Source organism: Myotis yumanensis, unplaced genomic scaffold (assembly GCF_028538775.1).
Source record: "Myotis yumanensis isolate MYYU_CA2020_CCGP unplaced genomic scaffold, mMyoYum1.0.hap1 SCAF_1, whole genome shotgun sequence".
Classification (NCBI taxonomy): domain Eukaryota; kingdom Metazoa; phylum Chordata; class Mammalia; order Chiroptera; family Vespertilionidae; genus Myotis; species Myotis yumanensis.
In genome coordinates, this window is record NW_027223752.1 from 36,544,896 (window position 1) to 36,569,909 (window position 25,014).

At 38.9% G+C, this 25,014-nt stretch overlaps 1 protein-coding gene across 7 annotated transcripts in view; it reads right to left on the bottom strand.

Moving 5' to 3' along the window:
• FUT8 (fucosyltransferase 8) overlaps positions 1-25,014 on the bottom strand; it is a 226,598-nt gene that overhangs the window by 54,054 nt on the left and 147,530 nt on the right. For all 7 annotated transcript variants that reach the window (XM_070418252.1, XM_070418213.1, XM_070418263.1 and 4 more), the window contains 3 exons: positions 22,056-22,171; positions 21,776-21,938; positions 9,876-9,990 (listed from right to left, as the gene is read on the bottom strand). In XM_070418252.1, the coding sequence (XP_070274353.1) occupies positions 9,876-9,990; positions 21,776-21,938; positions 22,056-22,171 (394 nt within the window). The remainder of the gene's footprint in view (positions 1-9,875; positions 9,991-21,775; positions 21,939-22,055; positions 22,172-25,014) is intronic.

The window sequence follows — 25,014 nt, forward strand, 5'->3', positions numbered from 1 at the left end:
GAATGGCTAGCCCTGTTTTACATAGTATCAAAAGATGAAGGATGTGGTGGAGGGGGTCATGAGGGTAAAAGAGGGACATCTATAATACTTTCAACAATAAAGATAAATTTTTTTAAAAGATGAAGATAGCAGACACAACAGAGAAAGCCTGGTTGAAACTTTGCTCCTGTGCAGAGGCTGCTGCAGAAGTTCTGTTATCTATAATAAAATCTACACTAATAAAAGAGAAACATGGTAATTAGCGTACGACCACTACCCTTCCCATTGGCTAATCAGCATATCCTTATGCAAATTAACTGTCAGCCAAGATGGCGGCTGGCAGCCAGGCAGCTGGAAGCAAACAGGGAGGCTTGCTTGCTCCAGTGATGGCGAACTCCAACGTTCCGGGCCTGCCTTGCCGGCCTCTCAGCTGCAACTCTAAGCAACTATGTTGCAAATATAGAAGCTAAACAAAACCCCAGAAACCGGCTTTCAGTCAGCCAGGCTTCAGCCAGCCGGACCGCAACATTGTATCAAATACAGAAGGTAAAGGCCAGAAACCTGCTTTCAGCAGCGAGGCCTCAGAGCTAAAGCTGTCCCAGAATAGAAAAAAAAGAAAAAAAGGAGCGGTTGGGAGCTTCAGTCACCTGCCAGCCTGAAAACGGCCCTCAGCCCCTCAGCCAGAATGGCCAGGCACCCCAGTGGGGACCCGCACCCTGATCCAGGACACCCTTCAGGGCAAACCAGCCGGCCCCCAAAGGGTAATATGCCTCCCGGCAAAAGGATCAGCAGAGCAGCGAGGCTCCCAGCACCGGGATCAGCGTGACAGGGGGCAGCGCCCAAACCCCCTGATCGCCCTGCGGCTCTGTGTGTGACAGGGGGCGGGGCCACAACCTCCCTATCTGCCCTGCTCTGTTCATGACAGGGGAAGGCGCCCCAACCCCCTGATCAGCCCTGCTCTGTGCCTGATAGGGGGGAGCTCCCCAACCCCCTGATCGCCCTGCGGCTGTGTGTGTGACAGGGTGCGGCACCCCAACCCCCTGATCGGTCCTGCTCTGTGTGTGACAGGGTGCGGCGCCCCAACCCCCCACCCCCCACGGGCCCGGCTCTGTGTGTGACGGGGTAGAGCCATAACCTCTCCATTGGCTCTGCCCTGAGTGTGACAGTGGCGGCACCCCAACGCCCTGATCAGCCCTGCTCTGTGGGTGATAGAGGGCGGCGCCCCAACCCCCCTCCCCGGGCCTTGCTCTGTGTGTAACGGGGTAGAGCCATAACCTCCCCATTGGCCCTGCCCTGAGTGTGACAGGGTGCAGCGCCCCAACCCCCTGATCCTCCCTGCTCTGTGTGTGACAGGGGGCAGTGCCCCAACTCCCCTATCGGCCCTACTCTGTGAGTGACAGGGGGGAGCTCCTCAACCCCCCGATGGGCCCTGCTCTGTGCATGACAGGGGGTGGCGCCGCAACCTCCCCATCGACCCTGCCTTGAGTGTGACAGGGGGCGGTGCCCCAACCCCCTGATTGGCCCTGCTCTGTGCATGACAGGGGGTGGCGCCGCAACCTCCCCATCGACCCTACCTTGAGTGTGACAGGGGGCGGTGCCCCAACCCCCTAATCGGCCCTACCTTGAGCGTGACTGAGGGTGGCATCGCAACTTCCCGATCCGTCCTGCTCTGTGCATGACAGGGTGCGGCACCCCAACTCCCCAATCGGCCCTGCTCTGAGCCTGACCAGGGGCTGCACCTAGGGATTGGGCGTGCCCTCTGCCACCCGGGAGCAGGCCTAAGCCAGTGGGTCGTTATCTCCCGAGTGGTCCCAGACTGCGAGAGGGCACAGGCCGGGCTGGGGGACCCCCCTCCCCCCCGAGTGCACAAATTTTTGTGCACCGGGCCTCTAGTATACTAATAAAAGAGTAATATGCTAATTAGACCGGGAGGCCTTCCGATGTCCTTCCGGACAAAGCCATGATGGTGGGGCCGAGGCAGAGGCAGTTAGGGGCGATCAGGCTGGCACGGGGGAGCAGTTGGGAGTGAGCTGGCTGGTGGGGGGGGGCAGTTGGGGGCGAGCAGGCCAGCAGGGGGGACAGGTGGGGACGAGGAGGCCAGCGAGGGGGCGGGGCAATTGGGCTCAGTCAGGTCAGCAGGGGGACAGTTTGGGGCAAGCAGGCTGGCGCGCGGGGGGCGGGGGGGGGGGTAGTTGGGGGTGATCAGGCAGGCAGGCAGGTGAGCAGTTAGGAGCCAGTGGTTCCAGATTGCGAGAGGGATGTCCAATCCCACAGGGATCTGGCCTAAACCAGCAGTCAGACATCCCCCTAGGGGTCTCAGATTGGAGAGGGTGCAGGCTGGGTTGAGAGATACCCTCCCTCCCCCGTGCACGAATTTCCTGCACTGAGCCACTAGTCTATACTCATAAAAGGGTAATATGATAATTAGACCGGATCGACCAGACATCTTCCGGATGTCCGACTTCCTTCCGTACACTTAGGGGGTGACCAGGCTGGCAGGGGGGCAGTTAGGGGGCAGCCAGGCCGGAAGGGGACCAGTTAGGGGGAGATCAGGCAAGCAGAGGGAGTTAGAGTCGATCAGGCAGGCAGGTAGAGTAGTTAGGGGCGATCAGGCAGGCAGGCAAGCGGTTAGGAGCCAGCAGTCCCAGATTGGGAGAGGGATGTCCGACTGCTAGTTTAGGGGATCGGGACTAAACTGGCAGTCGGACATCCAGAGGGGTCCCGGATTGGAGAGGGTGCAGTCCGGGCTGAGGAACTCCCACCCTCCCCACCACCATGCATGAATTTCGTGCACTGGGCCTCTAATAAAAGCATAATATGCTAATTAGACTGGACGTCCATCCTTACGGACAAAGCCGCAGTGGGCGGGGGCTATGGCAGAGGCAGCAGAGGACCCTGGCCGCATTAGTGGTGGGCAGGGGCTGAGGCCAAGGACCTTGCACGAATTTCGTGCATTGGGCCTCTAGTTTTAAATAAAAGTCAGAGTAATTTATACTGTTTTGCCAGCTCTTCCATTCTGCAAAGGGCTATTCTTTGGGGTACTATTGGTACTTACAGCACTTGTCTACACACTGAGTCACCCAGCCAGGGCCTAATTGTTTCTTGCTAGGGTGTCAATTCATAATTGATTTAGTGTGCTGATCATATATCTTGTGACTTTGCTAAATTCACTTATTTGCTTTATGAGTTTATTGTCATGTAGTTATTGTTGCTTAGTAAATTACTTGGGATTTACCTTGTAGACAGACAATCATGTCACCTGCAAATAGGAATTTTTTTTTCTAGTACATATGCCATTTTTCCTTTTGTCTTGTCTTATTGCACTGCATAGAATTTCCAATACTGTGTTGAATAGAAGTGGTGATAGTAGTCATCCTTGCCTCATTTCTAATATTAGGGAAAAAGCATTTAGTCTTTCATCACTAAGGGTGATGTTACCTTAGATTATTTATAAAACCTGTAAGCTGCGATGGCATCTGGTCTTGGACTTTTATATGTTGGGAGTTTTTTGACTATCACTTCAATTTCATTGATAGTAATGGGTCTGTTTAGATTTTCTAATTCTTCCTGGTTCAGTCTTAAGAGGTTATATGCTTCTAGAAATGCATCCATTTCTTCTAGATTGTCAAATTTGTTGGCATATAATTGTTTGTAGTATTCTTTAATAATTCTTTGTATTTCTGTTTTGTTAGTTGTAAACTCTTCTATCATTTATCATTTTATTTATTTGGGCTCTCTCTATTTTTTTCTGAATAAGTTTGGCTAAAGTTTTGTCAATTTTGTTGAACCTTTCAAAGAACCAGCTTAGTATCATTGTTCTTTTCAATTGTGTTTTTTAATTTCTATTTCATTTGTTTACATTCTGATCTTAATTATTTTCTTCTGTTTGTATGTTCTTTTTCTAGTTCTTTTAGGTGTAAAATTAGATTGTTTATTTGGGCCTTTTTTGTGTTTCTTGAGATAGGCCTGTAGAGCTATGAACTTCGTTACTAACCTGCTTTTGGTTTATCCCATAAATTTTGAAAAGTTGTTTTCATTTCCATTTTATTTCAAAACAATTTTTGATTTCTTGTTTGATTTCACTTTTGATCCATTGGTTTTTTTTTTAGTAGTATGTGTATTTGTGTGTTTTCCAGTTTCCTTCCTGTAGTTGATTTCTAGTTTAATGCCATTGTGGTTAGAAAAGATGCCTGATAATGATTTCAATCTTCTTGAATTTACTGAGGTTTGTTTGTGGCATGTGTACTGGATGAATGCTTTATAAATGTCTATTAAGTAAATCTGGTCAAAAATGACATTTAAGTCTATTATTTCCTTATTAAATTTCTGTCTGAATGATCTACCAAACTAGAAAGTTTTCAGTTATTTCTTCAAATCCTCACTCTTATTTCATTCTCCTTATGGGACTCCAGATACAAACGTAAGAAAATTCTATTATTGCCCCAAAGGTCAGTCCCTGAGGCTATGTTTATTTTTTTCGACTTTTAGTCTCTCTGTTATCAGACTGGATGATTTCTATTGCTCTAACTTCAAGGGCACCAATTCTTTCCTCTGTCATAGCTATTCTACCATGAGACAATTTTTTACCTTGGTTATTGTATTTTTTAGTTCTAAAATTTTCTTTTTTTCCCTTGTATCTATTTCTTTTCTGAAACTTTCTTTTTTTTTTTTTTTTCATTTGTTTCAACTCTGCAGTTGCTTAGTGGGGCATTTTTATTATTATAGCTTCTTTAAAATTCTTGTCAGGTAATTCCAACATCTGTGTCTCATCTCACTGTGGTGTCTGCTGATTATATTTTTTAAATCTAAATTAAGATTTTCCTGGTATGATGATGAGTATTATGTTATGAGACACTGCTTTCCATTTTAGAAGGCAGTCAAACTTTAGATTCCTAGCTTACTTTTATGAACTGCGGCTCAAATGTCAATTATTTGTTAAAAGCCATTTCAGTGGTATTTTGTTCTGCCCACTTGTGGGCTACCTAGTGGCCATTCTGAAGCCTGAATAGTATATTATACGAGAGTTAAGCAATCAAACCTCTTTCTGTAGTGATTCTGATCAGTTTCATGCATGATAGTCAGAGGTCTGCCTGGAATTTCAAACACAAAAATCCCTTTCTCTAACTCCCTCCTCATCCTAACCCTCCCTCAACTCAAGTTGGAGTGGGAAGGGAACTGCCTCAATTTGCAGTGTGGCAATGGTGGGCTTTGTCCAAAGTCTCTGCAATGCTAATACCAGTTGGGAGAGGTAGGGGTGCCTTCATTATGTCAGGGCAGGTGTGGTGACAAAGCTATGTGCTCAATCTCCACAGCTGAGGCACCCAGAGAGGGTAGGGAAGCAACTTTTCATGATGTTCCCCTGGAATAGGGTAGATAAATATCAAAATGTTTTTTTTAAATGTTTGTTTGTTTGTTTTTTGTTCCACCCACTGGTTGGAAGGTTCTAAGATACAAAGGAGGCAAAACAAAGCACAGAAATTTCACTCTGTACAGGATTTCTTTTTGTTGTAATTAGCAGGAAGAACAGCATATCATGTGTTCACTACTTCTTATCCAGAAACAAAAGTCTTTAGTTTAAGCCTACCACATTTTCAAAACATTTAATGCACATTTAACTCAGATCTATAATGCTACTTGCTTACTGGAAAACTAATGATTTTGTGTTTCCAGTGACATTTGCTCCCTTTTAAAAATGATAAGCCAACTTTTATTTAACAACTAGAGGCCCAGTGTACAAAATTCATGCGGGGGGGAGAGGGGGTGTCCCTCAGCCCAGCCTGCACCCTCTCCAATCTGGGACATCCCTCCCACAATCCAGGACTGCTGGCTCCCAACCGCTCACCTGCCTGCCTGCCTGATTGCCCCTAACCGCTTCTGCCTGCAAGCCTCATCACCCCCTAACCACTCCCCTGCCAGCCTGGTCACCCCTAACTGCCCTCCCCTACCCGCCTGGTTGCCCCCAACTTCCCTCCCCTGCCAGCCCGGTTGCCCCTAACTGCCCTCCCCTGCAGGCCTGGTCCCTCCAAACTGCCCTCCCCTGCAGGGCTGGTCCCCCCAAGCTTCCCCCCCCCCCCCCCCAGCAGGCCTGGGTCTTCCCCCCGCAACTTTCCTCCCCTGCAGGCCTGATTGCCCCCAACTGCCCTCCCTTTCAGGCCTGGTCCCTCCCAACTGTCTTCCCCTGCTGGCCTGATCACCTACAACTGCCCTCCCCTGCCAGCCATCTTGTGTCCACATGGGGATGGTTATCTTGTGTTTTGGAGTGATGGTCAATTTGCATATTACTCTTTTATTAAATAGGATTCAAATCATGAGAACAATATAGAACTATCTTTTTATGTAAAAGGAAAATATAACATTCGTTTGAAGAAAAGAACTCTAACACTGAACACTTAAAGAGATTATTTAAAGCCTCTATGGAATATAGGCTTTGAACACAGGAAGGACTCAAATTTACCAGCTTTCTCTAAGGGTTCAGCTTTACTTACTTTTTTCACCCATTAGGTAAGTACAAAGGGCAAGATACTGGATCCTTTGGTTGCAAAGCCAATAGTATCTATCCTATCCCTAACCTTTTAAACATAATCAACCCTCTCATGTGGCATACTATAAAAACCCTCTCTTTATTTCCAATGATACTTACAGCCTCAAGATATGGTCTCCTTTATTAACTCTGACACTTCCAAACCCAAGCCCAGCCACTCTAATCACTCCAGGGGAAGATGATTCAGACCAAAATTTAAAATAAAACAAACAAATAAACAACAACAACAACAAAAAATAAACACAACCCTCCAAATAAGCAAACAAACAAAAACCCAGAAACCTCAGGTAGATCTGAAGAAGAGAAAAACCCAAAGCCACAGGGCTATTTTATTGGCAGAATGTTAACTACACTTCTTCCATTAATCCTAGATAGCCTCTGATATGCATTAACTTGATAGAAGAAATGATGGTGCATGTACATGTAAAAGTGTTGGATTTTTGTAGAAAATATAGTATAATGACCTGTCTCTATCTATTCAGATATAATCTCTATCCACTCAGGTGGTTCAACATACAAAAATTCATCAATGCCACATCAAAAAGATAAAGGAAGAAACCACATGATCATCTCAAGTGATGTGCTATACTCTAAATAAAATAGGATTTTAAAAAATGCTTATTGGTGATGTATGAGTCATACATACATTAGTATGTATAATAAACTTCAGTATGAGTAAAAATCTAGTAAAATTGAAAATGTTCTCAACCATCCAAATCATTCCTTGAAAGTAAATTATAGAGTCTTGAATTATTTGTCAGGAATATAATTAGGTACTTAAATGACTAAAGTCTCCCAAAGAGAGTTTAAATATTAAAAACATTTGTTTTTATTGTACCATTCCCCTATTATTTCCTACTTAGATACAAATTATTATCATCTTTTAGTTTTAAACATTTATTTATTTTTTAAATATGTTTTTATTGATTTTAGAGAGAGGAACAGAGAGGGGCAACACTGGTCAGGGTAATGTAATCACTTTAAAATTCACATAAACAGTACCACTATTCTGATTAAACTTTCTAATCCATTTCATTAAATTAGTGAAAAAGCATTCTTTTTAAAAGAGCTGTCCTGCTTAAAAATACACTGGGAATAAATATTCCAGTTATAGAAGGCATTCCTTAAAAATACATATTTTTAATTTGGGAGGAATGGGAGAAAGGACTCTTATTCACCTCTATCCAGAGAAGATGAAGCATGAGTGACATCTAAGATGTTAAAAATATAGTTCCTGACTTCAAAAACTTTTAGAATAGACAGAAAAAATGACCATGAATACATTAAATAATTAACAAAAATAAATAATTAAAGAAAATTATTTTTCTGAAACCTTTTTTTACTAAGACTTCCATTGTCTTCTTGAATATTAAAAATCACTTTTTCTTTTTTTCTGATGAAAAAGAAGCATAAAAGATTTGGTAAATAGCAATATTTGAAATTGAAATTAAGGTTGAAGTAAAATGCTGTTTTGCTATAGTCTAAAAGATTTAAAAAAAACCAATGTAGTTTTAATGCATTAACATGACTTACAAGTGAAATTCTCCAATATAGAAAAAGAGAAATCAGCACATAAAGGATCAAATTTGCACTATAGGTGAAAGCACTTGGCCACTTAAAAACCAAGAGGGAAAAAAAAAACTAAAGCAGTTTCTTGCTACAGTGTAGGGAGCTGAACCATGATCAAAGCATAGTTTAAATATAAATTTTGTTGGGTAAAAATTTAATAAAAATGTGGAAATGTAAGAAACTCAGAAACCATAGCTATTTCCATTTTAAATGAGGATGATAGCTCTGCTCCACCAGCTGTTTACAGTTCATTGAATGAGGTTCTAGTTGATAGGATATAATCACCTCTTCCCTACAGGAAGGAGGCAAGCGTTTCTCATTCTACAGACACATCTGATGAATGTCCCTGGGAGTATGAGACTAAGACAGCATGCCAAGATCAGTTTCGTTTTTAATGATCTCTTTAAACACTTGATTTTCTATTTTTCTCTATTTAAGTATAAGAAAATGTGCACCTTAAAATATACAGAACCCAGTCACTGGCTAGCACGCTGCTTTTAACCTTAAAAGGAAAGCAGTGATTGTACACAGAAAGTATACCATCAATAGTATTAAAAAGGATAGGCATGGTAATTTCAACACTAGTGTTGAAGAATTCTACTTACTAATATTGTATTCCACTGAACACTATTCCATCTGTAAGTTCCTGTCAGTTAATGATGCCTCCATATCCCTAGTCACTTCATCTCTTTAACTACTTCGAAGGGCCTATCGATTCTATCTTCCCAGTCTTTCTCAAATTTGCCTCTTCACTTCCAATGCAAACGGCCACATAGCTCAATAATTCTCACTTGCTGTATGGTCCTCATATCCTAAATGGTCTCCTTGCTCTAGTCTCTTCCAGTACTAACACAGTTAACCAAAATACTATTTCATATTAATATCACTAAAGCACTCTCATCATGTCACTCTTATGTGTAAAAACCTTTCAAAAACTTCTGGCAGATGAAGAAAAAAAAATAAAAAGTAAATCAATCCTATCCCCACAAATATGTAAGATTGGGTATGAATATTAATAACTAAAAAAGAACAATAAAAAACGAAGAGAATAAATTTAAAAGGGTCTAGAACTTGGGGTTTAACCTTGATTTTTTCTTTGCTATTTATTGTTAAAGTGATTTGTATGCAATAAAGGAAATATTTCAGTAACCACTTACTATTTATATATCATAAAGCTTAACCTGCACCCAAGGACCTCTGCAATCTGGCTCCCAAATCTACCTTTTTTCCAGCTTATTTTTCATCCCTCCTTTCATATAACCCCAAACTCCAGGCAAACTAAAATATCCCGTATCTCACTGGGTTCCTATATTGCCCTTTCCCAGCTATGGATCATTACTCACATCATATGCTCCAACTAATGTGCTCTTCTCTTCCACTCAAGTGTCTAAATCCTACCTAATTATCCTGTACAGCTTAGTTCAAATAATACCTTTTTCACAAAACTATCCCTAACATCTTCTTTTTCCATTGAGGATTTCATCTATATTTCTCATATAAAATGTACACCTTTCAATTTTGCATAGTTGTGTGCGTGTGTGTGTGTGTGTGTGTGCTCAGGCGTGTATAAGTAGCAGCCCCCTTTAAGGTAGAGGCCTTGTTTTAGCCATCTTTGTATTCCACTCAAGGCATCACAGAGAGTCTGAATAAATATGTAAAATGAGTAAGGACTCTCAAAAGAGCAAAGGCTAGGATGACTAGAAATCAACAGCAACTCTCACTTTTAGTTTTATTATGATTTCCCTTCTTTTTCACTCAAGTTTATTTTTTAACCTAACCTTCTTACCTGAAGATATGTTATTCTCCGCTGGACCAGTTCTGTCAAATCTTTGGCCTCTTTTTCCCGCCAATCACCTGCTCCATCTGTTTGACTGAGGTAGTATAGATCCGTCATTATGGACCTATGAAAGAAAACAACATTGGAAGTCTTTTTTGCACTTTGTCATAGGATTACACAAACATAAGAAGAGTTAAATTCTTCATAAAGATTGATGCTCACACCGATGCTAATACTCATTTTTTATTTTCTATCAAGGCTGTGAAATCAACAATTAGTCTTACTGGTAAGAAAAACCTACCTCTCCCCACCCCCAGCCAGTCAGCTGTACTTACTTTCCAGCACAGAGTACTACAGAGACTAGGGGGAAGTGGATATTTATAGCAATAAATAAATAAATAAATAAATGAGATTAACATAAGGGGAAGAAATTAAATTGGTGCCAGTATTTGAACACTCCCTTTGTGTTTTCTCTGTCATTTCTGTCTTCTCTTAAATTTTACCTTTATACTTTAACACTGAGTGGCTGGAAAAAGTTCAGAGGAAAATCTTGACACAGCTCTTAAACAGTATTCTAAACCAAGGGTCAGCAAACATTTTCCTATAAAGGGCCAGGCAGTATATATTTTAGGCTTTGTGGGCCTCTATTGTTTAAAAGCAGGAGAGCTGCCATAGACAATATGTAAATGAATGTATGTACGGGTGTTCCAATAAAACTTTATTTACAAAAACAAGCTATGAGCCAGATTTGGCCCCTGTGCCATAATTTGACAATGCTTGGTATAAACTAATAAAATAATTATTAAGATACTTTCCCATTTTGCTGTAGCATCAGTAATTTCAATTATAACATGGTGGATTTACTACAAAGTAAACTAAAATACCTAGTACATTAACAAGAAAAACTTTAGGGCTGGTGCAAATGGTTTTATTTATAATGCATTAAATAAAAGTCATGACTTACCTTTACCATAAAAAAAAAAAGACTCTTCTCTTTATCTAACACTTCCCACCAATCTTTCAGCAAACATTTAATCAATTTCTAACCACATATCAACCCTGGTTTGCTATGAGTGAGCACTGAGCCATCAACTGATCCACCATCTTTTTCTCATCTGAATTATTTCAGTAACCTTTGAATAGATCTACACCCTGCTTCACCCTTGCCTACCTCTACAGTCTACTCTCAATAGAGCAGCCATATCCTATTAAATGGTCAGTCAGTACTCCTTTGCTCTTAATTGTTGAATAGGATCGTCATCTACCTCAGTCAAGTCCAAAGTTATTACTTTGACCTACAAGGCCCCAGACAATATGGCCCTCTCTTCCTTGTTTACTTCAGCCAATAACACTAACTTTTGAATATGCCAGGCATGTTCCTACTTCAGGGCCTTTGCATTTGCTCTTCCATCTCCTGGAATGCTCACTTCGCAGACACCCATCCACATGGCTCACACAGATGTCCTTCAAATCTTTGCTCATATGTCACATTCTCCTTAAGGCTTTCCCATACCACTCACTTAAAAATTCCAACACCCGCCGAAACCAGTTTGGCTCAGTGGATAGAGCGTCAGCCTGCAGACTGAAGGGTCCCAGGTTCGATTCCGGTCAAGGGCATGTACCTGGGTTGAGGGCACATCCCCAGTGGGGGATGTGCAGGAGGCGGCTGATCGATGTTTCTCTCTCATCGATGTTTCTGACTCTCTATCTCTCTCCTTTCCTCTCTGTAAAAAATCAATAAAATATATTTAAAAAAAAAAAATTCCAACACCCAATCATCATCACCATTTCTTGGGTTTCCTTCTTTCTTCCCTGCTTTATTTTCTTTAAGCAATTATCATCTTCTAATATACACTGTTACTTCTTTATTTTACCTTTATCCCCCTACTAAAATTTAAGCCCCATGAGAGCAGGGCTGTTTATTTAAACTGTTTTATTTTTAATCATCATTTAGAATAGAACCAGCCACACAGAAAACGTTCAATACCAGTATCTTTGACTAGATAAGTGAATAAAAAAGTAGCAAAAGAAAAATTTCAAGAATTTTAATGTGATAATATTGATAATTTTTTTCCTTTTACAAATCCAATTTTGTGGTTAGAAAGGTTTGGGGAGTTGTCTTTAACTAGTTACAGCTCCAGCTTCATCCCTTCTCTACACTTTTCTCCACGTTTTGTGTTAACTCTGCTGTTCAAGGAATGCTTATAAGGATGTGTTTTTTGCTTGTGAAAATTATAAAGTTAAAAATTTATTTCTATTTGTCAGAAAAGTATATATATAAATAAAGTATATAATACATATACTTCTAGAAATCACCTATAAAATGATATTAACTAAAAAGCATAAAGCATTAGCTGGAGGTTCAAAAAATACTTAGAGAAAATAGATGTAATGTTAAATAATAAGAACAACAACAATGAACAGGTATTGAGCTCTTACTATGGGCCAGATATCTATTTTAAGTGCTTTACATTATTTCATGTAATCTTCACAGCTGCCTTATAAATTAGATAAGGAATGTGAGGCACTAAGAGATTAAAGAATTTGCTCAAAATCATAAAGTTCAGAAACAAAGGGTGGGAATTCAAATCCAAGCAGTGTGATTCTGAAATTTAGGCTTTTAATGACTGCACTAACAAACATCAAAGTATGGGATCAGGAGTACAAAAATGTGGACTCTGTTCAATATAACTATGCAAAATCAGAAGAGAAAGAGCATTGGGAGCTGGACAGACCTATTTCCCAATTTTGCCTCTACCTCTTAACTGACTATGTGTCCTAGGAAAGTTATTTTGACATCTCTGAGACTAAGTTACTTCATTTAAAATAAGTATAGCAAAATGATTAATGTTAATACATACAAAGTAGTAATATATGTGGTGGCTGTTAGCTATAGCCTGAATAACTGTGTCTCCTCCAAAAATTCATATCTTAAAAAAGGCTAATACCTAATGTGATAGTATTAAAAGGCGAGGCCTTTGGGAAGTGCTTAGGTCATGAGGTTAGAACCCTTGTGAATGGGATTAATGCTCTTATAAAAAAGACCCAACTGAGCTCTTCCGCCTCTTCTACCATGTGAGGACACAATGAGAAGGCGCTGATCTGTGGATGAACCAGAAAGAGGGCCCTCACCAGCCTCCAGAATTTTCTGGCTCCTAGTTTTTTGGACTTCCCAGACTCCAAACAAAACTATGAGAAATAAATTTTGGTAGTGTATAATCTACCCAGTATTTGGTATTGTTGTTATAACAGCCTATACAGACTAAGACATTACCATTTATACTACTAGAAGCCTGGTGCATGAATTCGTGCATGAGTGGGGTCCCTTGGGGTGGCTTGTAGGGATCGGGGCCCAGCTCACACCCCCAGGCTTGCAGCCCCAGCTCACGCTCCCAGCCTCGCAGCCCCGCTGTGGACTGGTGCCACCCCATCACCTGCTCCACCATCCTGCCTGCGGGGCGATTGATCGGGCCAGGCCCCCTGTCTGGCTCCCTCAGTGCCTGGGAGCTGGGCGGTGGCCCCACCCCCTGCTGCCACCAGTGGTTTCTGTCTGTGGGGCAATCGGGCCCCTGCTCACACCTGCCTTAGCCTGGCGCCACCCACTCACTTGCTCCACCATCCCGCCACAGTCCCACTCTCATCGGGGCCCATCGGGGCCGGCAGCACCTCCACTGCCGTCCACTGCCAGCACTGCGTCACCGATGCCCACCATGTTGTATGCCATCCCCTGGTGGTCAGTGCATGCCATAGTGAGCAGTCGAACTCCAGGTTGAACAATTCGCATATTAGGCTTTTATTATATAGTTAGGATGCCTCAGAGTTGTTTCATAGCTATTATCTTGTTTCTAAAGAGTACCTACTAATAATTCTACAACTAAAAGGAAGGATCCATTGGATGTGACAGTAATATGTGGTACTGAAGGCCAGTCAGAAAAATAATCCAAAACCCACTGCCTTATGCACCCTGAAGGAGATTGATCAGGGAGGACTCATTTAGCAGATGATGAAGCCAGCCCTCAACAACTGCAACTTATCTAAGCATACGTGACATAGTCCCAGTTCTCTTTTACTCCTGCTTCTTTACTAGATGTTAAACCATTTAGTAAAAAACACTCTTCACCGCACGAAAACTAAAGTCTTATTTACTATCATAGAAAACCATTAGAATTATACACAATTAAGAGAGAATACTTGATAACAGGCCCTCTGAATAAAGCAAAACTATTAATAATACACAAATAAAATTAAGAATCAGAGCCACAGTTTGGAATATTTACCCAACTTACAGTAAAACAGCTTTCACAAGCTTTAGGACAACAGGGTCATGTGTTGTGAAGCCTTTTAGGCATCTGTTTAATGTGTCAATATTATCCACACACAGGATACTTCACAGCTTTACTATTTCCATGTGCATCCTTTTAAACAAGGCAACATACTTGATACTTTATCTTTTTAATATTTCTTACTCTCACCTAAGATCCAAAACATTTTCTTTTTATGAAAAAGTTTTAGTTGGGGGAAAAAACCAAAAACCTACAACTTACTGCTTCCTTAAGAAATTAACTTGCAGTCTTACACATACACTGAACAGAGGTTCAACTTTTAAGTTTTTCCAAATTACAAAACTGAGGCTCCTATGAACTATTATGTAGCCTCCAGTTACTGGGGGAAAAGTCATCACCCACAGAAAACTGTGTGAGTTGATCATGGAAACACATAAGCAGTCTTTTTTATAAGTCTTTTTCCTACCATTCTCATCACACTCATTATTATTTATTCTCATGGATTTCATCATATCCAAATGTGGTCATTTGCTTTTTCCTACCCATACAATAGAAGTGATCACAAAACGTGTTGTAAATCTCAACTTTAAATGGCAATATTGTTTCTTTCTGTAGTAGAGTGGGATAAATAACCAGTCTACCAGCATTAAACATATACATAAACAGACAAATAGCACTACATTTCATTGACAATAATAATTATATAGCCTCAAACAGGTAAAAACTACTTTAGATCTAATTTGGAGAGAAAAAATAGTTTGAAATATAAAAGTTGGCATAGTTTTATGCTTTCATCCTGTAGTAGTCAATCCATTCCTTTACCATTGGGAATGAAAGTCCATCTCTGTATTTTTTTAATAAATTCGGAAAGTGAAAACATAAAAGTGAATGTTTTTACCAAGTTACATCACTACTAAGCCTTGGCAATTATTCATATCCATCGCAATCTGTCTACAAAGTGGAATAGCCAAGCTTATAACTAGAAAGCCAAACACCAAAAACAAACAAGCAAACAAAACATACAAACGAAAAAAACACAACAGTCAACTAAAATTAAGTTTGCTTTTAAATATTTTTTTCTTGGACTCCCCATTGGAGATCATGTAAGGAAGACAAGCCCAGAAAATGACGTCAAATTCAAACTAGTTCTTGGAAGATTCAATAATGTTTTAGAAGTTACCATTCTGCACAGTTTATCATCTTTTGGACAAAGACGTGAGAATAATCAAACAGAAAGTTTCAGTTGTAGCCAATTATTGGGAAACAAAGTAACTGAAAACCATTCTACTCGGTTTTCAGTGACTCCACTCTGAAATCAAATCTCCTAAAAGTGACCCAAAAGCTGAAAATCTTGCTGTCTTGGTTTTGACTACGAAGATACAACAAATTTAGAAGGTGGATGGTAAATCTAAAGGCCTGGTATGAGGCCAGGTCAAAGCCTGGGAAATACAAACTCAGGCAAAGTACCAGCAGACTAGCACTAGTCAGTTGAGGGTACGGTGCAGGTGTCTGAAAAAAATGGTAGAACAGAACAGAATCTATGCCTCTGACAGCAAGCCAGCTATGCCAGGCAACAAATCCTCTTATTTCAAAAGCTGGGCTACATTTATGTTCTTTGTATTTTCTGTTAAATTTCCTATTTTTATATTTTAAATATTCACAAAACTTCTTTTAAATGTCCTGCTCTATCTCAGTTATGCCATTGATGTTTTGCTTATACCTGATTCAAAATGGGAACCCTCATGCACTGCTGGTGGGAATGCAGACTGGTGCAGCCACTGTGGAGAACAGTATGGAGTTTCCACAAAAAACTAAAAATAGAACTCCCATTTGACCCAGTGATCCCACTTCTAGGAATATATCCCAAAAAAACAGAAACACCAATCAGAAAAGATATATGCAACCCTATGTTCATAGTGGCACAATTCACCATAGCTAAGATTTGGAAACAGCCTAAGTGCCCATCAGCAGATGAGTGGATTAAAAAACTGTGGTACATCTACACAATGGAATACTATGCTGCTGTGGAAAAAAAGAAGGAATTCTTACCATTTGCAACAGCATGGATGGAACTGGAGAGCATTATGCTAAGTGAAATAAGCTAGTCAGAGAAAGAAAAATATCACATGATCTCATTCATTTATGGAATATAATGAATAACATAAACTGATAAACAAAAACACATCCAGAGACAGAGAAGCATTGATCTGACCATCAAACTTCAGAGGGAAGGTAGGGGAGGGTAGGGGTAAGGGGGAGAGATAAACCAAAGGACTTGTATGCATGCATATAAGCCTAACCAATGGACACAGACAACAAGGGGGTGAGGGCACGAGTGGGGGAGTGGGAGGGCAATGGGGGGGAAAGGACAAATATGTAATACCTTAATCAATAAAGAAAAAATAAATAAATAAATAAAGCAAAAAAAAAATCTTTAAAAATAAAATATCTTGCCCTAACCCATTTGGCTCAGTGGATAGAGCGTCGGCCTGCGGACTGAAGGGTCCCAGGTTCGATTCCGATGTACCTTGGTTGCGGGTTCATCCCAGTAAGGGGTGTGCAGGAGGCAGCTGATCGATGTTTCTCTCTCATTGATGTTTCTAACTCCTTATCCCTCACCCTTCCTCTCTGTAAAAAATCAATAAAATATATATTTTTTAAAAATATCTTGTAAAATAAGACCAGAGGTGAAAAAAAACAATGTTAAAGAAATTCCCTGAGGGCCGGCACTGCACAGATGCAATTCAAGCAAGAAAATCTCAAAATGAAGGAACTGATACTTATTAAAGTTAATGTCACATGAACTGTAAATGAGTGATTAGATATATTCAGTAACAATATATAATGAGTATATTTTAAATATCTTTTTATTGATTTTTATAGAGGAAGGGAGAGGTAGAGAGACGGAAACGTCAACGATGAGAGAGAATCATTGATCGGCTGCCTCGCACATGCCCCAACTGGGGATCAAGCTTGCCACCCAGACATGTTTCCTGACTGGGAATAGAACTGTGACCTCCGGATTCACAGGTTGACACTAAACCACTGAGCCACACCAGCTGGGCAGTAACAGTATTTTTTAACATGCACATTCAATAAAAATAAAGTCCATTCTCCATTGCTTAGCATAAGAATTACACTCCAAATCAGAAACACTATGTCATTTTTAAGGACTCGTGTAACTGTGTCTTAAGACTACTTTTAAATACAGAGATCACTAAGTCCTCCAAAGTGAATCAAACATGAAGTCAAGAGTATCGAATACAGAAAATCCTTCAATGTCAGGTTTCTTCTAATCCCAGGCTTCCTACCAGGATGATCCCCCTCTATACACTAGTGAACTTCTAACGGATACTCTCTCTTTTGTAGAACCCACTGCTGAAACTAACTAGAGCTTTCAGGTTTATTCAGGACAAATGGTTTTTCTCCTGTGACTTTTTCTTCACAACTCTTAGGAATCTCAATTGCTGGAGAATATTTTGACCTCAACTACATAATTTTCTTTAGTTACATAATTTTCATAAATCCTTCAATGGAACAATTTGTGTTTTTACAAAAAGGCCAAAGTAGAATATGGAATAATCAGTCAAAGAATACACATACCTGCCTTCCCTCCCCCACCCCCCAAAAAAGACAGAGTTTACTGAACTCTTAACTAAATAGTGAGTGCTTAGCACTGTGGGATAGAGAAGATGTTTAAGCTAGAGTTCCAGTTCTGAGAGGATTATGATTTGTCACAGAGAAAAGCCAAATTAATACACAAGAAACAATAATCTCTATTTATGAAAGCTATCCTCCTAGCAAAATACAAGTCCTCAATTACTTTTGACTCTATCTCCCCACATCAGATCTGTTAGCAAGTCCTGTAGCTTCTATTTTTTCACACACTTATCTCTTTCTCCCTACTGCAACCACCCTGGTCCAGAAGCTTATTTGCACTTCTGCAAAATTCTTCTAATTTCCTGGCACCAGGATTTCTTTCACATGGCCTTCAAAATGAGCTTTCTAAAATGCACCAATAAGACTTGTCTATAATAATAAAAGTGTAATATGCAAATTGACCTAACGGCCAAACAGCAGAATGAACGTCCGTCTGGATGACCTTCCAGATGAAGCCAGGGCTGCAAAAGCCTACTCTTGCATGAATTTCATGCATCAGGCCTCTAGTACATTAATAAATGAAGAATGCTTCAAGCTCAGTAATAAAACAAACAATACCTCCCCCCCAAAATTAAGCATGTGACCTAAATAAACACTTTACCAAGGATGATAGATGTATGACAAATAAACACATTAAAAGATGCCCAACATCATTAATAAGGAAATGCAAATTAAAACCACAATGACATACCACTATATAGCTATCAGAATGGTGGTAAGGGGTAGGGGTAATGTAAAAACTGAGAATACCAAGTGCAGACAAAAATACAGAGCAACTGGAACTATTAAACATTGCTGGTGACTGCAAAATAGTACCATCACTTTGGAAAATAGTTTAGCAGTGTCTTATAAAATTAGACATTCAACTTACGACCAATCAAGCCCACTCCTAGACATTAACCCAAAATAAATAAAAACATGTTTCTAGAAAAATATGTGTGGTACTGTTTATAGTGGCTGTATTCATAATCACCAAAAAATGGAAAAAAAACCAAATGCCCTTCAACTGGTAAATGGATATGCTGTGATATATCCATACGATGGAATATTACTTAGCAATAAAAAGGAATGTACTACCAATACATAAAACAACATGCATGAATATCAAATGCATTATGCCAAGTGAAAGAAACCACACTCAAAAACTACATAGTGTATGATTGCATTTATATAAAATTCTTAAAAGGCAAAATTATAGGGACAGGAAACAGATCTGGTTATTACCAGGGACTGGCGATGGAGGAGGTGCTGATTACAAAGGAGCATAATGAAATTTCTTGTGGCAGTAGCAATGTTCTGAATCTTGACTAGGGTGGTGGTTCCAAAACTGTGAACAGTTGTCAAAACTAATAGAACTATGGACTAAAATATGCTCGTTTTATCATACATAAATTATGCTGCAATAAAGTTGATTCAGAGAGGAAAAAAGAGAATCAGTGTTTCTATCGAAGTCCTAAGAAAGAAAGAACCCCTTCTGAAGAAACAAAAGCCCTTAAGTTTTCCCCCCTATAATTGATGTCTTTTTGAACAAAAAAAAAAATGATGAGCGATTCATAGGGAAATCTGAACAAGAAAACTTATAAACTTAACCTCTGATTTCTCAGAGAACATAGGCTTTCAGTCCAGAGACAACATAAACACTATGATTTGGGCAAGTATAAAAATGAAATAAAGATTTTTGTGTAAATCATCAGAGGCAAACATAAATGTCTGTCTTAATTTTTACACGTAAAAAACATGAAAATTAACAGTAAGATGGCATAATCTATATATACAAATCTTCTGTACTTGAACATTCATTAAAGGTTATTTCTCTAGTGTTTGATGGTGCTCTGCTCATTATATGTGCCACTGCATTTTAATCTGGCTGCCTAGAGTTAAATTACTACTCTGTGAAGTTGTGTCCCAAGTTCATTATAATTTTTGCAAATGGCAGTAAAAGAAATTGGTCTTTGTACCTTGGGTACCTTTCCATTTTTATTTTCTGTGAAATCTATAGTAATAAAAGGGTAATATGCTAATTAGAGCAGATGTCTTCCAGACGTCATTCTGGACATCCTTCCTGATGAAGCCAGGGCTGGAGGGAAGCCAGCCCGGGTCCCGGGTGTCTGCGAGGAGGGAAGCAGCCCGGGTCCTGGGTGCCTGCCAGCGGCCAGAGGAGGTAAGCCCAGGTCCTGGGTGCCGGACGGAAGCCGGTGCTGGCAGCCAGGGGAAGAAAGACCTACTCTTGCACAAATTTTGGTGCATCAGGCCTCTAGTATTATTATAATGTTTAATCCAATTCAATGTTATTATTTAACATATACTGAAAGGTAGTGTCAGGAATCATAATTCAACTTACAAAAATGTAACACTGATTTACCGTACATCAAGTATCCAGGGCCTAACGTTTTTCATTTGTATGCTGTTTCTACATTTGGTAACAAAATATATGTACAAAATAATTCTTTAAATAATTACTTTGATTCTCAAGTAATTTAATTAAATCACCCAAACTTTAAACATTCCATCAGAAGTCAACAGTCAAAATTCTCCTTTAAATACCACAGTTTACCCAACTCAAATCCTCTTCAGAGTTGGATTTTTCCATAAAACTGCAATAAGTAAAGCATGCAAACACACAGCTCCAATTAACAGAATCTTGGTACCTAGAATTAGCTTGAAGGTAGAGAAGCATTAAGGGCAGAATTAGTCATCATTTGGTCTAATGGTCTAACTACTACTTGATTGCAAACTAGGCTAAAAATTTCAAAGGGTCTGTCCAATGGCATAATAATTCAATGTCCCTTGATTTCAAACTGTCTTACTTCTGTAGATTCATTAATGTTAAAATGAGTCAAATAAACTGATAGATTTTATTTGTAATTTCACTTAAATAAAACAGCAGGTCAGTATTTCAAAATCACTGCAATATTGCTAATGATGTTAATATATATGAATCCTATTGTAATAGGGTAACTCTTTTCCTCTTCACAGTGGTAGGTTGTGTTAATAGAACAATTTTTCATTTATTGTTCACTAATGAGACAGTAATTGCCATTACAGTCCTACTGGGAATATAGACATAAATATAACAGGGCTAAGGACAGTTTTCACTGTATTTATAATGATTCTCAGATACATTTTGCTCTGCATAAACACACCAGCACCAAAATGTTTTCTTTTTTATGTAATAAACTGCGTTATTTTCAAAAAAGTGCAAACAGAAGAATTAGGCAGATTTCAGGTTCTTCTTTCTAGCAACTAAATGCAACAGAATGATCCCTTTTATCAAAAACCTGTTCATCTTTAATTACAAACCCTAAAAAGAGGCTATTTTAATGTTTTTAATGTCTGAATTAGAAACATACTAGTAATTGCCAGCTCAGCATGAGTTCCAGTATATTATAATATAAAACTGCACACTCCACTTCAAATATCGATTGTATATGAAGGAAATTTACAGATTTCCAAAGTATTGTTGGCTTATACCACTACCTTCAGAATTTACTTAGGGTATAGTGATTTCTAAAAATGTTTTATTTATTTACTTTTTAAATATATTTTTATTGATTTCAGACAGTGGAAGAGAAAAGGAAAGAGAGATAGAAACATTAATAATGAGAGAGAATCATTGATCGGTTTTCTCCTGCACACCCTCTAAAGGGGATTGAGCCAACAACCCAGGAATGTGCCCTGACCAGGAACTGAACCTTGACCTCCTGTTCATGGGTCAATGTTCAACCATTGAGTCACAACGGGCCAGACTAGAAATATGTTTTAAATAATATCGTCCCGTGATATATTTTTAGTTGATGAACTACATCTGGCAATTATTATCCTTTGAGATCTCAGGTATTCTCCTACTCCTAACTATGGTAGGTATCATTTACCATCCAACAGAAAAATTACCAAAAGTTCCAGCTTCCCATTCTTAGATTATAATTTTTACTAAAGCCCAAATAAAATATAAAGTAAAAAGTGTACCTTTCATGATGTCCCAAATCTGACAGAAATTCATCCACATTTCTTTGGAGTTCATTTCCTTCTAAATTCTTTAATTTCTTCAATTCACTTTGTAGAAAAAACCAGAGCTCTTTAGCTCCATTTTCAATCCTCCTCCTCAGAATTTCATGATCCTTCCCCAGACCTGCAGTCAAAGAATTGGGAGTATCAGCATTTCCAATATTTTGATGAAATAAAATTTTCAATTATTGGTACTAATATCAATATATCGAGGAGAGAAATATACTGTATAATCACCTACCATTTCTAGTTTGTTTCTTATAATTTTCAATTTGCTCTTTGGCCTTCACAAGCTGCTCTTCTAAAGCACGAATCCTTCCAGAAGCTGGCCCTTGATCAATGGGGCCTTCTGGTATCCTGTAGTTCAGGAAAGAAAAATGTAAACATCTACCTTATAAATTATGCAATAAAATACATGCTTAACAAAGTTACATGCTAAAACATACTTATTGGAAACTGTAGAAGTCACTGAGCCATATATTAGAAGTACCAAGTAAAATTTTCTCTCCAAAGGTATACAATAAAATGTAAACACTGGAATGATACTGAATAATAACAGCAAAAAATAATCTAGCTCGGCTAGAGCCATCCAGGCTCAGCCACCTGGTGTGTAGATGATTGAGTAAATAAATTCATGATCCCTCATCAAAAAAAAAAAATAATAATAATGATAATAATTTAGCTCTGAGATCTCCTAGGACTTACGGAACCTTTAGAATTCTCTCCTAAAAAAACTCTCATAATATTGCTTAGAAAAACTTTGCCATCAGTGGCAAAGTGGTCAATCCTTCATTAGTGTTGAGAATAACAAAGGTGAAAAAAAGGGTGACGAAAAGGTTTAAAGGAAATATGAAAGTACATATCTGAACATGTGTCTATGTTCAAATATCAAATGTAAATTATTTCTAAATTAAACATAATATCAAGCTGTGTAAATCTGTGCTTCAATTCATGAACGCATGACCTTATATTACTAAGTATTGGTTTTATAGGGCAAGACAAGAGTAGAAGATGAAGTATATCAGAAAAAAACTGAAGATTAATGTCCCATTTGTTTGTATCAGAAAAAAAAATCAGTCAACAATACAAAATTTTGGAACATAGTAGAAGAACTCCAGGATTCCTTGCTTATATTATCAATCCATCCATAAAACTTCTTTCCCAACTGTACTGGTTTCTAACATGCTTTGTTTTATGTGACTTTTGGCAGCATTTTGTCCTCCATTTGGGCCATAAAAGATATCTACATCTTAATCCTGGAAAGCTTCTTTACATGGCAAAAGAAACTTTAAATGTACGACCTAAGTTAAGGTGGTCATAATAATCTGTGTGTGTGTGTGTATTATCTACATATATATTATAAATAATATATATATACTTATATATATGATTTTGCACAATTATTGTTTAGACTAAATAATGACTATTTTTTCTTCTAAAATCTATTAGCACAGTGTCTGTCAATAAACTTTATCAGGACTACTGTATCTGGGCTCAGTCATTTTAGAGATGAGCTGTAATCTCAAAATGTCTAGGATATCTATTTTAACCATCACAATCACTTTAAGGAAACATAATTTTTAAATTATACTTGGCAGAACTTCAATTCAGATGTCAACTTAGTCCTCTGATGCAAAGACTCCAATACAGATTTTTGTATAGCTTTTCTAACATGTTTTATATAACAGATGAAGCCAAATTAACTCTTAATTACTTATACCTCTTCAGAATGCATGTTAAGTAAATAACCCCTTGTTATAGCTATACCAGAGTAAATAAGGTATTCTATAATTTCCCATGAAACTGTATGCATTAACACTGAACAGAAGCATGAAATATAACCACGCCCCAACCATGAGTGTCCCAGGCCACAGAACTTGAATTAAAAAGCCTTCATCTTTATACACACAAAGTGAATAATGATAAAATGAATAGAGTTGTTAGGTGCACAATTACCCAACTTATGAGCACAAATATGTATACATTTATAAATTGGGCATTTCCTAGTATATAGTTTTTAAAACTTGGCTCTTACTCTCTTTCTGAATTAGATGACTGGTTTTTAAGAAATAATTTTAAAACAGAATAAAACTATTACCTCTGGAAATTTATTTTGGCAGCAATATGCCACAGGACAAGGATGTTCTTTTTTCCAGAACACAAATTAGTAATACAAAATTTCAGGCAATAGAAAGATATGTCTAAGTTCTCCTTTTTATCTCATTTCTTCATATATTGGTGGAATAAGAAGGGAAAACAAGCATGAAAAATAGCATAAGATCTTTTCAGCAGCGTTCCATTAAGTACTAAATATAATCTAATTCCAATAAAACATAAATGCATCAGTGATTTATATTACATTATTATATACAATAATCTAATCCAACTATGGGTAAACTGTAGATTTTTAAAAAATAGAAAATTCAATGTAAAAAAAAAAAGTACACATAGGACCATTTTTTCCAAACCCCAATTAGAAGAGTCAATCTGCAAGAAAAGTCTCTATGTGAATATTTAGAGAATTATGTGGGTTTTTTTGGTTTTTTAATCATACTCGCTGCAAAAAATATATAGAACATCTTCTGACCTAGATGCAATAACAGAGATCATATTTACCATTATGCCTGAAACAACTGAAAATCTAGGCACAATGTATGAAACAATAGTTTGATAAAACTTGAACCAGGAAACTGATGTCAGATAGATGACAAATAGGTGGTTGCCTCTCAGGGCAAGAGCAACTAGCAACTATTCATAGACAAAATACCTTTGTAAAGATCCCAGCACACAGGGGTAAGGCTAAAGCAATCCCTTGGACTACAAAACTGGAGGAAAACAGCATTAGGAAGGGAAGGAGGAGCAGCTTCACTTTGCCCACATTGCTCCTCCCCCAGGTCAGCGCAGTGCTGCAGGGAGGGGGTCCCCCTGGGCCTGCAGTTTCTTTGGTGGGAAAGGAGAGCGCAAGCTGGACATCAAGCTTCCCTAGCATTCTGCATGAATCCTGTGAGGCCCACTAAGTATGCCTCATGGAGATACCTGGGAAAGTTAGCTAGAGATAGAGAAGGAGGAGGAGCTCACAGCAAGTACAGGGATCTTGGCAAACTGTGTTCCTGCCAGAGGTGGGGCCTCAGAGGATATTCCAATTAGTGACTCTGATCATTTGCATAGCTGAGCCAGTGGCCCCAACTGGATAAGGAGTT